Source organism: Hyla sarda, chromosome 5, assembly GCF_029499605.1.
Source record: "Hyla sarda isolate aHylSar1 chromosome 5, aHylSar1.hap1, whole genome shotgun sequence".
Classification (NCBI taxonomy): domain Eukaryota; kingdom Metazoa; phylum Chordata; class Amphibia; order Anura; family Hylidae; genus Hyla; species Hyla sarda.
Genome location: NC_079193.1, coordinates 73,936,033 through 73,954,908, shown reverse-complemented (window position 1 = coordinate 73,954,908; position 18,876 = coordinate 73,936,033). Strand labels below are relative to the sequence as shown.

The window sequence follows — 18,876 nt, the reverse complement described above, 5'->3', positions numbered from 1 at the left end:
CGGGGGGGGTTCACATTAAGTTTTCTGCTGGGAGTTTGAGCTGCGGCGGAAAATTTGCTGCAGCTCAAACTTGTAGAAGAAAACCCACTGTACCATTCACATGCGGGGGGGGGGGGGGGGCACCCCAAACCTTCAGCTGTGGCAAAATGACAACTCCCAGAATGCACTGACAGACTGTACATGCTGGGAGTTGTAGTTTTACAGCTGTAGGCACACTGGTGGGGAACCACTGAGTTAGAAAACAGACTCTAGCTCAGTGATTCCAACCAATGTGCCTCCAGCTGTTGCAAAACTACAACTCCCAGCATGTATGGTCTGTCAGTGAATTCTGGGAGTTGTAGTTTTGCAACCGCTGGAGGCACATGGGTTGGAAACACTGAGTTAGGAAACAGACTCTACCTCAGTGTTTCCCAACCAGTGTGCCTACAGCTGTTGCAAAACTACAATTCCCATCTGGCCCTTCATATGTTGCAGAACTACAACTCCCAGCATGCCTGGACAGTCTGAGCATGCTAGGAGTTGTAGTTATGCAACAACTGGGGAAGAACAGTTTGGAGACTGCTAAGTAGTGGTCTCCAAACTGTGGCCCTCCAGATGTTGCAAAACTACAACTCCAAGCATGCAAAGACTGTTCAGGCATGCTGGGAGTTTTAGTTCTACAACATATGAAGGGCCAGATATTGCAGAACTACACGCCCAGCATCCCTGAATGTCTGGCCATGCTGGGAGTTGTAGTTATGCAACATCTGGAGGGCTACAGTTTGGAGACCACCTTATAGTGGTCTCCAAACTGTGACCCTCCAGATCTTGCAAAACTACAACTCCAAGCATGCCCGGGCAGCCTTTTGCTGTGTGGGCATGCTGGGAGTTGTAGTTTTGCAGCTTTAAGAAGGCCACAGGGAAGATCACTTGCCCCGATCTTCACTGCAGCCTACTCCGCCGCACTTTTCGGCCGCTCCAACTGCCGTCGCCGCCGACGCCGCTGGTCCAGGATGCCTCCACCGGTCCGGGAAAGCAGGACCATGTTCCCCCCTCGCCGCCCGTATCCCCCCCGCTCTGCACCGACTTCCGATAAGTGGGCAGAGCGGGGGGAAATTAACTCTAACCCCCCGTCCTGACCGACCAATGGCAGAGGATAGGAGGGGGCGGCAACACTGCCACCTCGTTCCTATCCTTTAGGATAGTCGGAGCTGTCTCGGACAGCTCCAATCATGATTATTTTGCGGGAGATCGGGTCACCAGTGACCCAATTAGCCCGGATCACGGGCAAATCGCTGGTCTGAATTGCCATGGGATGCCTGCTGATAGATCTCAGCAGTCATCCCGGTCCGATCACCGCCCGGCGAGCGGCGGTGATCGGAAATGCGGAGGGCGTATGCATACGCCCTCCATCCCCAAGGAGTTAAAGGGGTATTCTGGGAAAACATTTTTATACATATATATAAGCTAAACAGATTTGTAACTTACTTCTATTAAAAAATCTTAGTCCTTTCAAGTTGAGTTGTTGTTTTCTGTCTGGCAACAGTGCTCTCTGCTGACATTTCTGCTGGTCTCGGGAACTGCACAGAGTAGAAGAGGTTTGCTATGGGGATTTGCTTCTAAACTGGTCGGTTCCCGAGACACGTGTCATCAGAGAGCACTTAGACAGAAAAGAACAACTCAACTTCATCAGCTCATAAGTACTGAAAGGATTAAGATTTTTTCAATAGAAGTAATTTACAAATCTAAATAAAAAACATGTGTGCAACTCACAACCTAGTATCCGAGGTTAAATGTGGTTGACAAATCTGTCCCCACCGACTAAGTAAAAAGAATTTAGAAGCAAAATTTCAACCACACCTCCAGGATACCACCCTTCTGGGTGCACAGTGAAAAGATGGTTTGAAAACAGTTAGTTTGAATAATGCAAAATTTTATTAAAATACAATCATAAAATAAATTGTGAAATACTCAATTAAAAAACATTTTTAAAGCGCAATAGTAGTGCTTGGAGAGATAAATGATGCTCACCGCGTCCGCTGGTCCCGTACTGGGACGGGCCGAAGATGGTATGGATAACAATTGTAAATTACAAGCGGCGGCTTGGCTACAGAGCGTTGTCTTTCACTCAGTTTAGGAGCAGGGCTCTGGCAGGAGACTCCCGCGCCAGAGGTCCGTAGCAGCGGCGTGCGGCTGTTGTGTTGACAGACCCTCGCTGGCTGACTACGGTAGAAACGCCCGTGGTGGTAGCAGCATATGAAGCAGATCAATACGCCCGGTGAGTGGAAATCCTGCCTGGAGCAACAGGTCTGTGGGCGGCTAATTTAGATTGATGAGCCGGCTTCTGTATGTGCAGCGCGTCTTTGAATTGCTCTGTTCAGACAGAATCTTAGGCCTAGACGCGTTTCAGGGTGCTTCAAATCGACCCCTTCCTCAGTAGGCAAATTTGTACAAACTCTGGCTTTATAAATGGTGGATATACAGGTGTATTACGTTTAAAACAATTAAATGGACCACACTTATGGAATGGACTAGGTATTAAAAACCTGGTTTGAAGGAATCATGGCAGGGTTTGTTGAAATAAATGGATCCATGAAAATAATTTATAACTACACTTTTATAACTACACTTGTGTATAAGATAATACATGGAATCTGAGTTAGATGTGAATTTTCTTGGATGCATTAATACTCATATTATGTGTTGCGAAATGGTGTGTCCGGCTGTCAAATGACGCAGATAATTTTTTTTTTCACACCAATTCACACACTCAGGAAAAAGGGGGAAAAACATTACTAATAAATTTCAAATGATTGAGGACACACCCGCCCCTTCAACGAAAGTCTATGGGAAGGGAGCGTGACGGCCATCGCGCCCCCTTCCCATAGACTTTCGCTAAGGGGGCGGGCGTGACGTCACGAAGGGGGCGGGCATGACGTCACGAGCGGCGGCCCTGAACACGGAAGCCCGCACACAGCGTCCGGAACAATAAACTTCCGGACGCTGGGGAGCGGAGCTTCTGACACAGGGCAGCGGAGTACCCCTTTAAAGTTACACGCCAGTGAATAGTATGAGCCAGAATGTATAGTATTGCGTGTGTATGTGAACATAAATGTGCACTGGATTATAGAAGGTGTTGTGTTTGCGTGAATACATTAGCAGTGTGAATGGTGTGCATTGAACTAAATTTGGAAATGTGCTGAAATGAAAAGTAAGAGTGCGTATAACACAATAGTGTGGACTAAATAGCCTACTTGTGAATGAATGCGTGTTGATAAAAAGGGAGAATTGGAAGTGATATGTTATTGAGATCGCAGTGTGAATAGTGTCAAAAGAAGGGTGCATTGGTCACAATTGTGAAGATAATTGGTGAGAAAGTGTGGGAAGAATAAATATAAACTAAAATGACGTTGTGTAAATAGATGCGTTTAGGAAGATAAAGAAAATAGAATAGCAATAAAATGGAAATAAAAAGATTAAAATAATAAGAATAAAATAGAATAAATAATAAATAATACTGGATTAAATAAATGATAAATATTAGAATGTAAAATAAAATAAAATGAAAATAAAAATAATTGTGAGAGATACAAATAAAAAAAGGTTATTGAAAATAAGAAATTGTTTGTGGGGATTAAATGTGGAAGTGAAGGATAGAAAAAGAAAGAAAGAGAAACAAATATAGTTGCTTGAATTAAAATAGCAGGAAATATGTAGACTAGATGTGTAATTGTGTGTAGTGTGTAGATGTATGGAGGAAAATTGGAATTATGAGTTGAGAATGGGTGATAGCGTGTGTGGTAGGAAGTCTGAGGAAATTGAGCATAAAGTAATAGGGCATCAGTGTTAGTGTGAATATTACCCTAGGTATAGTACATGTCAAAGAAATAAGACAATATAACACAAAACCCACAGAAAATTATAATAAATAAAAGACTCAAGATGTCAGTGTGGATAAATGAGGGATCTGTTTAACTTTCTGAAGCCAGTTGATCTATAAAAAAAAAAAAGTTTTTTCCTGGATAACCCCTTTAAATAGCAATTTGACCAATACCACAAACTACAATCCAGTGTAATAAACCTGCTGCACACACTGCATGGTGTCAAATTATACCAATATAACAATGGGCCACTATGCTACATAGTTGTTGTTCCATTTGGTGCTGTGCTAAGATGATCCTCATATGGTGTCACTTGGCAGCATATAAATGAAATACGAGAAAGACAGAGAATGCTTTCTTTCTGGGTACGATTTAACAACAAAAGAAATAAAAGAATATTCATTGTATTCTGTATAACTCTTTGTTGTGACCTGGATAGCATTGCACTAGTACTAGTATTTTGTACATTTTATTTGATATTTTTAAAGGAGTAACATTTGACTTTACAAGAGGGAAAAAAATATAAGGATACTGTTAAAAAAAACACAGGTTTTTATTGCTGCCCTAAAAGTTGGTCTTTTTAAATATTGTTTTTACATTGTATTCTCTATTCGCTAGACCAGTGGTGCCCAAAGTGTGGACCTCCAGAAGTTGTAATTTTACATTTGGAGGTCCACAGTTTGGAGACCAAGGTTCTAGATTCTTGTTAATTCTTATTCTTATGCTTATTCTTTTCTGCATTTAAGAATCATACTTCTGATTAGGCACTGCGCTATAAAGAGATAAGCATCACAAAATTGTACATAGCTTCATATATGTATAATATACTATAGAAAATATACAAGCAGTTTAAAAAACCTCTTAGGGTAGAGTATATTTTCTGCAGCTGACTTTTATTCAAGGAAGTGCGCTTAGTCGCACGGAACAACTTGTTCCAGTGTTCCCCGCTTCCCTTCCCGCTCCCCTGCTTGTAGCCATCGCTACGCCTGCTGCATTGAAATAAAGACCTGACTGGTGAGTGCAGCCTCTGTTTGTTCTTCATTCCTGCATTAATTTTTATACCAATTGACTTCAGTGGATAGGAAAATATGCAGCAGCAAATACACAACAGCATACGCCATGTGTGACCCTACACTAAGGCCGTATTCACACGTACAGTATACTGCGCATATTTGATGCGCAGGATTTAAAACTGAAGATTTAAGGCTGCGTTCAGTCAATTAGTTTACATGGAAAACTGCAGCATAATTTCTACAGATAAAAATCCGGTGCATCAAATTTGCCCAGGATACTGTATGTGTGAATACATTTCTGTATGCCCTTAAATGTATTTTCCCACATCGAGCCCTTGTTTTTTTCTCATGGGTTAGAATTGAATCAGTAAGCACATATTAAGGAGGTACTCTTCAACAGATGAACTAGCTTTATAAAAAAATATATAGTGTATTATGGAGCCCCATGTGGCAGTACATGGAGTGCCTACAGCTCAGTCAGCCAGGGCACAGATTCTGTGCACACGGATTGAGATCTTAATCACAAAAAAGTCTATTGATGGGTAAAGAAATATTCCGCTCATATGTCATATGTCTAAACACAAGTGTGACATATGCAAGGTGTCTAATCCTTTCTACAGCAACTAACAAAATGATTTTTTGAATTTAAAATGTATCGGTTAATGTGACTTTTTTAGGCTAAGCTGTCCTGTGTGTGTAAATGAAGAATAGCACTAGTTCTGGCCATTATATCACTTGTATATGGAATTATTCAGCAGTCAATTATCAGTCATGCCAGAGCTGGAGGGCAGAGTCTTACAACTATGGGGGAGATTTGTCAAAACCTGTCCACAGGAAAAGTTGCCCATAGCAAGCAATCAGCTCGCTTCTTTAATTTTTTAACAAGGCCTCTGCAAAATGAAAGAAGCGATCTGATTGGTTGCTATGGACAACTGGTCAACTTTTCCTCAAAACAGATGATGATAAAGCTGTCCCATAGGGTTTGCCTCCATTACGGTTAATGCAAAATACCTAGCTTAGTTCAATCTTTGGTCAGAGAACACATATTGCATCGACAGAATAAGAATTTCAAGCATCAACATGTATGATAGTTATGAAAATTGCATTGTCTATTGGTTTACTATTACTCACCAGACTTTCGGGCTTTCAGGGCAATAACAGCTGCAAGCTCCCTCTGCACCTATGAAACCAGACAGAAAAAAAAATCATGTTTTGAAAATGTGCTTAAAACTGAGCTCAATACAAAAAAAATATATCTCTGTATATTCAGCATACAGTAAATCTGGGATACAAATAGCATTATTGAGAATTTGGGGAATAATTACAGGTCTTTAGCGGAACTGAAATAATCAGCCTTAAAGGCGTACTCTGGCGCTAAGACATCTTATCCCCTATAGGATATCAGCGTGCTCGCTCCGGGTCTGATTACTAGCGATAACGGGGACGGAGCATAGTGACGTCATGGCTCCGCCCCCCGTGTGAAATCACTATGCTCCATCCTCGTGATCGCTAGTAATCAGACCCGGAGTGAGCATGCTCCGGGGGCTGATTCTAATGGGGTGCGGTGTGGAAGATCACGGGGGTCCCCAGTGGCAGGACCCCTGCGATCAGGCATCTTATCCCCTATCCTTTGGATAGGGGATAAGATGTCTTAGCGCCGGAGTACCCCTTTAAAGGGGTACTCCAGTGGAAAGCTTTTTTTTTTTTTTTATTATCAACTGGCTCCAGAAAGTTAGATTTGTAAATTACTTCTATTAAAAAATCTTAAAGGGGTACTCTGCCCTTAGACATCTTATCCTCTGTCCAAAAGGATAGGGGATAAGATGTCTGATCGCGGGGGTCATGCAGATGGGACCCCCCTCAATCTCTACTGCGGCACTACAGTCATCCGGTGCATGAAGCGAACTTCGCTCTGCGCCGGATGACTAGCGATGCGGCGCTGACGTCACGGCCATGCCCCCATCGTGATGTCACGCCCTCCCCCTCAATGCAAGTCTATGGGAGGGGTGTGACAGCCTTCACACCCCCTCCCATAGACTTGCATTGAGGAGGCGTGGCTGTAAACAACCGCCAGCTGCTGCAAGCAGATCAGGCTTGGATAGGGGATAAGATGGCTAGGAGCGGAGTACTCCTTTAATCCTTCCAGTACATATCAGCTGCTGTATATTACAAAGGAAGCTGAGTTGTTCCTTTCTGTCTGACCACAGTGCTCTTTTCTGTCAGAGCCACAAATTGGGGAACACTACTGTACACTATGATATGAGGCTATTTACTAGGATCATTGTGGGATGTAATACTAATAGGTTCCCTTATGGACCTTATGGAGGAAGCTGCACCGACAGTTCTTTCCTGTAAATACTTTTTACAATATTAGGAGAAACAAAGTGACAGAAAAGGAAGCTTTTAATGGACTTTGCTGCAAACAGAATGACACTCTGAAATGCACATTTTCTCAGGGATGTAGTTATTACAATATAGCCCCCTATGCTTTGGCTATACTGACTAATGTCCCTGGACCGACTTTCAGATATTCTTAGAACAAATTAATTAAATCAAGAAAACCTACAATGGTTACTAGTAGAGATGAGCGAATTTACAGTAAATTCGATTCGTCACGAACTTCTCGGCTCGGCAGAGTCTCCTAGGACTGTATCCACCTTTTACAGCCCACGGGAGCACCTGAAAGCTGAACTAATTTATGCAGGAAAAGTCAGAAACCGCCGAGCCGAGAAGTTCGTGACGAATCGAATTTACTGTAAGTTCGCTCATCTCTAGTTACTAGACATGACCTCAAATACTTTATTATTATACTAATAAGTGATATACAGCTGTTGGAAGACAAATGTGTACTATAAAGTGGATGCACAGACTAACAAAAACATGTCAAGTTGTTAGAAATTCCATTCTGCCTTTTGATGCACAAACACCTAACCTATCTGTGTATTGGAAAATAATGCAGGTTTTTGAATTCCATTTACTCCATCCTCTACAATGGATTATTTTTATTGAAGGGTCCAATGTTGTTACTGAAAGAAAAAAAAAAAGCCTAATGCTAAGCTTTGTACATCAATACGAGGGTTCATTGGGTCATATGCTAAAGAGAGACAAAAATGTCAGAAAAGACATAACTGTAGGTAGTGTGTGCGAGAGCAAGTCAATGTGCAATGATTGTAGGGATGGAAGCATGTTAGGAGAGAGCTTTTGAGCTGTATAGCGAGCATGTGTAGGTGTGTGTGCACATATAGTGAATTTAGAAGCCTGTGAAGCTTACCTTCCAGTGCCTGGAGCAGTGTTTCCCAACCAGGGTGCCTCCAGCTGTTGCAAAACAACAACTCCCAGCATGCCCGGACAGTTAACGGCTGTCCGGGCATGCTGGGAGTTGTAGTTTTGCAACAGCTGGAGGCACCCTGGTTGAGAAACACTGGCCTAGGGCACCATCTAATAGCGTTACTCTATAACCTTCACATTGCAAATGAAGGATTTTAATTTACCTTGTATGACTAACAGAAAATAAAATAAACCTGGAACATTCACCAATAGATGACTTGTTACTGCTGGATAATTATAATTATAAAAATTCCATGGAGGCAATGTTTCTAGGGCAAAATCTTTCTGCTAGGGTAGTTTCCGGCAATTTTTGAGCCAAAGCCAGATATGGATCCAGCAGTCACTGTAAGGCTAAGTTTCCATAAAAGCTTTAACCTCTTCAGGACACAGGGCTTATGGATATGCCCTGCATTCCGAGTCCTTAAGGACCGAGGGCGTATCCATACGCCCGTGGGAAATCCGGTCCCCACCGCCACCGCTTCTCCAATGCCGGGCTGATCGGAGCTGTCAGCAACAGCCCCGATCAGCCTAAGGGATAGCAGTGAGGTCGCAAAGCTGCGATCTCCTCCTATCCCCTGCCATTAGCAGAACGGAGTTCTGACCAATGGCAGCGCAGGGCAGGGGGTTGCCATGGCAACACCCCGTTCTGCCCGCCCCTGGATGTCGAGGGGATCTGGGAAGAAGATGGAGGCCGTACCTGCAGGAGAAGATGCCTGGGGACCCGGGATCTCCACTGGAGCCTGCAGGATCAGGTAGGGAATCGACAGTGGGGGGGGGGGAATTGAAAGTGAAAGTAAAACGATCTTTACTGTGGCAACCACTAGGAAGGCCAATCTGCAACTCCCAGCATGCCCAGACAGCCAAAGGCTGTCTGGGCATGCTGGGAGTTGTAGTTTTGCAACATCTGGAGGGTCACAGTTTGGAGACCACTGTTACAGTGGTGCCCAAACAGTAGCCCTCCAGATGTTGCCAAACTACAATTCTCAGCATGCCTCGACTGCCCAGGCATGCTGGGAGTTGTAGTTCTGTAACATCTGTCCCTTCAGATTTAGCAATTTTCATGACATTTTTGAAAATTGCTGCTCTACTTTGAAGCCCTCTAATTTTTTCAAAAAGCAAAAATATGCCCATTTTATAATGCCAACATAAAGTGGACATATTGTATTTGTGAAGAAAAATAAAATTTATTTGGAATATCCATTTCCTTACAAGTAGAGAGCTTCAAAGTTAGAAAAATGTAAAATTTTCAAAATTTTCATGAAATTTTGGGATTTTTCAGCAAAAAAGGATGCAATTAACGCCGAAAATTTACCACCAAAATAAAGTAGAATATGTTACGAAAAAACTCTCTCAGAATCAGAATATTCGGTAAAAGCATTTTCGTGTTATTAATTCGTAAAGTGACGGTGGTCAGAATTGCGAAAAAGGGCTCAGTCCTTAAGGTGAAAAAGGGCTGCGTCCTTAAGGGGTTAAAGCCAATTTTTTGAGCCTTGAAACAAAACAACCCAAAAAAGCTGAAAAGAAAACAGACCAAAATCCATTTGGTCCATTTTACAGCTACTGTTTATGCTTACTTTTACCCATAAAACAGAGGGTTTATGGCTCAAAAACAGCCCAAAATACTGTGTATGAACATAGCCTAAGGCTGGAATAACATCTTTAGTTTCTGGTGTAGTTTGTTGAGCCAAAACCAGGAAATAATTTAAAAAGGTTGTAAAATGCTATCCTCTGTCGTCCCTCAGCAGCACAATATGGGGTGTTTCCGCCCCTGTGAGCTAATAGGAGAGGGGACTTTTTAATGAAATCAAACAAAAAGATCTATAGGCCCCTCCCCTCTTGCCTATATAACAGGTCGCTATACAACAGGAGTTTTTATTTTCCTGATGTGAGCGTGGACGTCAGGCTGTTCCCTTAAAGGAGTACTCCGATGCACCACAAAAAAAAAATGCCACTATGTAGCCCATTAACTGTAGCCCATTAACTTACCTGTCCAACGACCCCTCAATACGGCCGCCCGAAGTTCCTGGCCCGTGCTGGGAAAAACTACATCTCCCAGCATGCCCGCTCCTGACATCCGGCCAGCTCCTGCCCTCCCCCTGATTGAATGACATCGCTTAGATGGGCGTTTGCTGAGCTGAGCCTATGGCAGCTCAGCTCAGCGAATAAATGAATAAATTAACTTAGGGGGAGTAGCCGACTCCGGGCTGGGAGGCCGGCACAGCCTGCAGTGACTCATGGGAGCGATGAGTCACTGGGCGAAGATGGCGCCAGATCATGAAGAAGACGCGGTCGAGCGTCATCAAAGGACCCAGCTTCCGGCCTGATGGAAAAGCGAGGAGAAGTCCGGGAAGAAGCCGATATGGACAACGTGAGTATATTACAATGTAGTTTAACTTTTATTAATGCTTCATTTCCCCCATAAGCAGGTTGCGTCTGAGTACTCCTTTAATTCTTCTCTCTTTTTGTCTTTTAGGTAACCTGTTTGTCCTGTTCCAGTCTGCAGGCAGCTTCGGTGTACAGCACCATTTTGGTGAAGCCCGTTAGGCCACAATCCTTAGAATTTGCGTTGCGCACGTATAGTGCATGCATCACTTCCGGTGACGTCACTGAATGTCCTTGGACGGCCGAGAAATTAAGATTTCTGGGGGCAGCTGCAGGGAACCAAAGGAGGTTCCCTGCGTTTTCTCTACAGACATAATGTTTTATTTAGTTAATAAGCTATTATTCTAAAAAATCTTTTATTAGCTTTCTCACTAGTAACGACCCGGAAGTGGGCAGGGCTTATTTTTTGGCGCCAGTGTGCCTTATTTAAACCCTCCTTTTGCTCTGCTCGGTCTCTCGGAGCTTAGTTGCATTCCAGTAGTGCTTGTGTTTTTTACACTGCCTTCTTTATTTGCTTGCTGTCTTGCTATCCTAATAGCTCATTCTAATCCTGTAATCCTGTGCGACTCTGGAGGACGCAGAGAGTCTCGTGGAAAGTCTGCACATAAACACGGACACTTTGGCCAACATTTATCATTGTCTTTAGACAGTTTTTTGTGTCCAGAAAAGGCACAAAAAAGGCGCAAGCAAGGGTTATTTGCGCCTTTTGGTTTACACATTTCTGCTGATTTTGAGTTGCAATCCACAGATTTTGGCAATACAAAGGATATGGAAGGGTTTTATCAACTGCACCTTTTTTTGTGAAAAGGTGCAAAAAAGGTGCAAAGCCACTGAAAAGTCTCTAAAACTACACCAACTTAGCTTAGCTTTTTGGTGTATGTGAAGAGAGAAATTTCTGAACATTTTTACCTGCACAAAATTTATCAAATGCTCTTTGACCATTTAATAAATTTGGTGCTCCCACACATTACCAGCACACACAAAAAATAGGTGTAGAAAAATGCTTCACTTACAATGATAAATGCCCCCCTTTGAGTGTACATATTGTAAAACTCCTCTCCCAGATAGATATGTGTACTCTATATGCCCCTCATGTCGTTCCAGGCCCCCGCCTAATCAGGAGCCATCCATGCAGGATATGTTTGTGTGGGTTAAGGAGTTCGTTTTTGGAACCATTAAAGAACTAAAGGATTCCCTAGCTGTTGCCCCTCCCATTAGCAAAAAATCGAGACAAGGTGAAGCCACTATAATCCACTCTGATGAGAAATTTAGAGTAGTGGATGAAAAACTCAATCATCCTCTTCTGAGGAGGAAAAGATTCAGGGAGAGACTCAATTTCCTGTGGATACATTTCCTAAGTTTATTAGAGCTATGCAGACTGAGAGTTTGCCAGATAAACAGGGGGAAGCTCCTTCCACCTCGAGAGGACCTAGGGTTTTCTCTGTGTATGACACGCTCTTGGAGCTTATGGAGTCGGAATGGGCAAATCCTGAAAGAAGCTCCAGTCTTGAGCAGGCGTAGGAATGGATTAACCCCCCCCCCCCTAAGTGGATTTTGCCATTGCAAAATTGTCTAAAAGGACTATTGTACCTTCAGATGACAGATCTAGCTTTAAGGATCTTATGGACCTATGGAATCTCTCTTGTTTACCATCCTCCATAAACGTTCCTTATATCTTCCATCCTCAAGTCCCCTAAACAGGACTTTTTGGAGCAGCCAATTCTGGATCTCATCACCATTGCTGCAGTAGAACCCATTCCTCTGGATGAGAGAGGCAAAGGAGTATACAGTGGTCCCTCAACATAGGATGGTAATTCGTTCCAAATGAACCATTGTTAGTTGAAACCATTATATGTTGAGGGATCCGTGCAATGAAAAGAATAGGAAGTTATACTCACCTGTCCCCGCCGCTCCGGACCATCACCGCTGCCCTGGATTTCGCCCTCCATTGCTGTCGCCGCATCCCTGGGGTTGTCCCGCCGCTCCGGACCGTCTCTGCTGCCTGGGATCGTTGCTCTTCATCGCCGCCATCACGTCACTGTGCACGCCGCTCCTATTGGATGACGGGACGTAGCGTGGTGGCAGCGACGTGATGACGACGAAGGAGAGCGACGGCGACGCAGGGGATCCTGAAGAGGATGGTCCAGAGCGCAGGGGACAGGTGAGTGACCATCATCGGAGCACATGGGGCACCTTAAACGGCTATCCGGCAGCAGCTGAAGCAGTTTGTGCTGCTGGATAGTTTATGTGATGGCCTCGTATGTTGATGCTGCCTTCAACATGCAATGGCCTCTGAGAGGCCATCGTATGTTGAAATTATCGTATGTCGCGCCATCATAGGTAGGGGGGGGGGGGGTCACTGTATTCTCCTGTGTTTCTAGGTCCCAAGCCAGGAGGGAAGTGGAGACTAATAGTAAACTGAGTAATACACGTGTGTAGGGAAAACAAATGCTGACTGCACGCCAACTATATAAATCACAGTAGGTGAGTATAAATTTAAAACATAACTCACAATTTCTTTGGAAAATTCTTCCGGCTTTAATTTTCATTTTTCATATTGCACATCGGCTAGTCTCACAGGACCTTTATAACAGCATTTTAGCAGCAGAAAATAGCAGCATATTCCGTAGTTTCACCAGTCATGGCACAACCTTTTGGCCATGACTGGTGAAACTACGGCCATGACTGGTGAAACTACGGAATATGCTGCCATTTTCTGCTGCTAAAATGCTATTATTATAAAGGTCCTGCGAGACTAGCCGATGTGCAATATGAAAAAAGAAAATTAAAGCCGGAAGAATTTTCCAAAGAAATTGTGTTATGTTTTAAATTTATACTCACCTACTGTAATTTATATAGTTGTCGTGCAGTCAGCATTTGTTTGCCCTACACACGTGTATTACTATCTATGGTTGAACTTATTATCTAGAAACTCAATTGTGTTGTTGCTATCTAAACTAATAATAGACCTCAGATACCAAAACAGATTTATTGTATAGAAAAAGTTCCGGATGGAAACAATAAAATCTGTTAAGTCAATCCTTATGAAAGACGACTTGAATCTGAAGGATGCATACTTTCACATACCTATTTTCCAGGACCACAGAAAGTTCCTCCGCATTGCAGTCTACATCAAAGGAGTTCTTCATCATCTCCAATTTTGAGTCCTTCCTTTCGGGATCACGACCGCACCGTTTGTTTTCACAAAAGTAGTGTCTTCCATGATGGTGATACTCAGTACAAGGGATCAGAATTATACCGTACCTAGACGATTGGCTAATTCTAGCCAGATCCCAGGAAGAATTCAATCTTTACACCAGTCTGACTCTAAACTTACTTCACAGGTTCAGATGGGTGGTAAATATGGAAAATTTCCATTTAATTGCAGACAAGGTAAGAACTTTTCTGGGGCTCTGCCTAGATTCTCACACTATGAGAATTTATCTATCTCCTGCAAGAAAAGAAAGGATATCCAAGGGATATCAATTCCTTCGGACACCTCGCATGGTATCCCTGAGGACACTCATGAGATTTTTAGGTCTCCTATCATCCTCAGCAGAAGCAGTCCCATGGGCATTGTGGCATATGAGACCCCTACAAGCAGAAATCCTGCAATCCTGGGACAGGAAGATTTCCTCCCTGGACACTCTCATCAGACTTTCTCCCTCAGTTCTCAAGTCCCTGAGGTGGAGGGCATTACCCCGGGACAGGATGTCCCTTTTAGGGCCACGTTGGTTAGTCTTGACAACAGATGCTTCAGGGTCCGGATGGGGCGATCATCTTCTAGGGAGGAAGGCGGCTGGGAAATTGAGTCCAGAAGAACTACTTCTTTCTTCCAATACCAAGGAACTGAGAGCAATCTACTATGCACTCCTTCATTTCTCCCCTCTCCTCATGGGAGAAGCTGTCAAGGTGAGAACAGACAACATGGCACCAGTTTATTATATAAACAAACAGGGATGAACAAGATCTGTTGCACTACTTCAAGAGGTGTCAAAGATCTTCTGTTGGGCAGAGTTCAGAATACTCAAGTTATCTGCTGCCCACATAAAGGGAGTTCAGAATGTCACTGCGGATCACCTGAGCAGAGATCTGACAGTTCCTGGAGAATGAACGCTGGACCAGGAGATATTCCTTCAGCTTGTGGATCTCTTTGGTCTTCCAGAAATAGACCTGATGGCTACAACAGCTAATCGTATGTTAGACAATTTCTGCTCCCTTTATCCAACAGACAATCATTCTTGGATAGATGCCATGACAATTCCTTGGAGATTGAATCTGGCATACATTTTTCGGCCAACTTCAATGATATCCAGGGTATTGATGAAGATCAGATAGGATCAGTTATCACTGATAGCAATCATTCCATTTTGGCCCAAGAGATGCTGGCTCCCCCAGCTCATTCAGATGAGCACATGAGTTTATTGGTGACTTCCCCCCAAGCAGAACCTGGTGTCTTAGGGCACTCAGCTCTGCCACAACCTCTGAACATTCAATTTGACAGCATGGAGGTTGATAGGTCTATCTCACTCTAGGAGTGAGGCGACTGACAGGACTTACCAGAATTAGAAGAATTTTCCACAAGTGGTGGGCTGTCAATAAGATTGACCCCTCCTCTCCTTCTGTTCCATCAATTCTGGAATTCCTACAGGATGGATTTGACAAAGACCTTTCTCCCAACTCTATCAAGGTACAGTTAGCAGCCTTTTCAGCGTTCCTTCACAGACGCCTCACTCAAGAGTCGGTAGTCAAATCCTTCATTAAAGCCCTCACCAGAATTCGTCCAAGATCTGTGAAACCTGTTGCCTCATGGGATTTGGCTTTAGTCCTGCAAAAACTTTGTGCTCAACCATTTGAACCCTTGGAGGAAGTGGAACTTAGGTTCACTCTTAAACTGGTTTTATTGTTGGCTGTTACTACTGCCAAGAGGGTTAGTGTTCTTCAAGCTTTGGCTTCAGTTGAACCTTATACAACCTTTTTACCTGGAAAAGTCCTTCTGAGATTCCTTCCATCTTTTATGCCTAAAGTTGCTTCCTTTGCAAACATTAATCACATAATTTCTCTTACACAGTTTTCTCCTGAGTCTGGATCTTCTCACAAGGATTTTGCTACCCTAGATTTGGTAAGATGTTTAAGAATCTATTTGGATAGAACTAAAGTCTGAAAACCTTATTTTACATCATGGTCCAAAGATGGGTTCTAAAGCATCAAAACCTTCTATTTCCCGGTGGATTTGTGAGTGTGTTAATCTTTGTTACACTTCTAAGGGTTTGACTGCACCAGAGTTCACTAGAGCACATTCCACAAGGTCTATTTCAACCTCTTGGGCTGAACGTAATTCTGTCCCTTTGGAACATATTTTCCATTCTGCAACTTGGAGTACACCATTGACACTATAGAGTTGACACTTTTCTATCTAGTGAAACCGGTTTCGCTAGAACTATTCTTAATTCTGCACAGCAGGATAACCCTCCCTAGGGGTTATACTTGCTAAATCCTCATATTGTGCTGCTGAGGGACAACAGGGAAGACAGAATTTTGCTTGTTAATTTGTTTTCCCTTAGTCTCCTCAGCAGCACAAGCTTCCCTCCCTTATATTTACCTTTTTTTGTTACTTGAAAATTTACTCACTGTCTTGTTGTGTAGCAGGCTGTTATATAGGCAAGGGGGGAGGTACTTATAGTTTTTTTTTGTTTGATTTCATTAAAAAATCCCCTGTCCTATTACCGTATATACTCGAGTATAAGCCGACCCGAGTATAAGCCGAGGCCCCTAATTTCAACCCAAAATCCCAGGAAAAGTTATTGACTCGAGTATAAGCCTAGGGTGGGAAATACATCATCCAGACCCCCATCATTAACATCCTCATCATCATCACCGCCTGTCATCATCCAGACCATCATCATCATCATCACCTGTCATCATCCCCTTGTCATCATCCCACACACCCCCTTCATCATCCCCTTGTCATCATCCCCACCCCCCTTCATCATCCCCTTGTCATCATCCCCACCCCCCTTCATCATCCCCTTGTCATCATCCCCACCCCCCTTCATCATCCCCTTGTCATCATCCCCACCCCCCTTCATCATCCCCTTGTCATCATCCCCACCCCCCTTCATCATCCCCTTGTCATCATCCCCACCCCCCTTCATCATCCCCTTGTCATCATCCCACACCCCCCCCTTCATCATTCTCTTGTCATCATCCGCCCTCAGTGGTCTTCAACCTGCGGACCTCTAGAGGTTTCAAAACTACAACTCCCAGCAAGCCCGGGCAGCCATCGGCTGTCCGGGCTTGCTGGGAGTTGTAGTTTTGAAACCTCTGGAGGTCCGCAGGTTGAAGACCACTGTGGCCTTCGACATCATCCAGCCCCCTCTCACCCCCTTTAGTTCTGTACAGTACTCGCCTCCGCTCGGCGCTAGTCCGGTGCTGCAGGACTGTCCGGTGCTGCAGGACTGTCGTCCGGTGGGATAGTGGTTCCGGGCTGCTATCTTCACCGGGGGGCGCCTCTTCTCCGCGCTTCGGGCCCAGAATAGAGGCGTTGCTTTGACGATGACGCAGAAGTACGTTGGTAATGAACGTACCTCTGTGTCATTGTCAAGGCAACGTGACTATTCTGGGGCCGGGCCCGAAGCGCTTAGAAGAGGCCTCCCCGGTGAAGATAGCAGCCCGGATCCACTATCCCACTGGACGACCTCCCCACCGGACAGTCCTGCAGCACCGGACCAGCGCCGAGCGGAGGCGAGTACTGTACAGAACTAAAGGGGGTGAGAGGGAGCTGGATGATGTCGAAGGCCGCAGTGGTCTTCAACCTGCGGACCTCCGGAGGTTTCAAAACTACAACTCCCAGCAAGCCCGGACAGCCGATGGCTGCCCGGGCTTGCTGGGAGTTGTAGTTTTGAAACCTCTGGAGGTCCGCAGGTTGAAGACCACTGCGGGTGGAGAGTTCACTCGAGTATAAGCCGAGGGGGGTGTTTTCAGCACGAAAAATCGTGCTGAAATACTCGGCTTATACTCTGGTATATACGGTAGCTCACAGGGGGCAAAAACACCCCATATTGTGCTGCTGAGGAGACTAAGGGAAAACAAATTAACAAACAAAATTTAGTCTTGTAAGACTAAACATTTCCTTACTGCTGGGCCCCCTAGAGGTGCAATCATACATGGCACCATACAGATATACCTGAAGTCTCAGTGTCTCTGCAGTAGGGAGCCTCTGTATGGCACTAGTAAGTTAAATTGCAATATAATTAATTGCAACAAAGCTCCCTGATTCCTGTTATTTTCATTACTTTTTATTTTAACTTGTTTCTGCAATTCTAAGTTTATGGCTTACTGAAGAATAATTTAACAATCAGCTATTCATCCACTAATGTGGGAGCAATAATCATCTTGTACCACATTCTTAATGTAATAAAACATAAAACACTATACTGCCCGACAGTGATCACAATGAAATTACAGTGTATTCAAATATCACAAAAGAATATTATAAAATAGAAAATAATCCATTGTGTCTGTCTCAAGGGAACTCTGCTATCAACAATACATTAATCATTCTGGATATGTTTTTCTTTAAACTATCTTGTATTGTGTTCAGTCTGGGTAAAATGCTAAATTAATTAAATGTCCTGGCTCTTCAGCAACAGTGAATTAGTTATAGATTTTATTTATTTATTTTTATCCTTAATCAGAAAAAAATATGACAGCAATACCCAGTGTACTAGAAATAGAAAGAAACAGAATTAATAAAAGAACCTACAAGTTACTTAAAGGGAAACTGACAGCCGGTTTGCTCAGTACACAGGGTTATAATGCGGGTGAACGGATTAAAATGATGTATAACTTAACTGGATTAGTGCCGCCACTCCTGAGATACAGGGTGTATTAGTCTCCATTGCTAATATTTAAATGTTGCCCTTAGCGTAATGGAGGTGGGACCCAGCATTTCTGCCCCCATCACCACTGCTCTGATATGCCCCCCCCCCCCTCGCTAATACACAGATCAATTCACCCATCTAAGTGCGAGGTGGGTGGACATATCTGAGCAGAAGGCGAGGAAGGCAGGGATGCTGGGTACGTTTGGGCTCGCCTCCATTGCACAAAGAATGACATTTACATATTAGCAATGGATACCGCATACATCATGTATCTCCAAAATGGCGGCACCTATCCGGGTGAGTTGTACATCATTTTATTCTGGTTCACCCGCATTATAACCTGGTGTATTGGGTTTCGTGTGGGAGAACCAGCTGTCACCTGAAAGCCCTGTGCGGGCCCACCTTCTAACC

General features: G+C 43.8%; 1 protein-coding gene across 3 annotated transcripts in view; it reads right to left on the bottom strand.

The window, feature by feature from the left end:
- RAPGEF5 (Rap guanine nucleotide exchange factor 5) overlaps nt 1–18,876 on the bottom strand; it is a 331,057-nt gene that overhangs the window by 166,856 nt on the left and 145,325 nt on the right. For all 3 annotated transcript variants that reach the window (XM_056519694.1, XM_056519693.1, XM_056519696.1), the window contains one exon: nt 6,005–6,053. In XM_056519694.1, the coding sequence (XP_056375669.1) occupies nt 6,005–6,053 (49 nt within the window). The remainder of the gene's footprint in view (nt 1–6,004; nt 6,054–18,876) is intronic.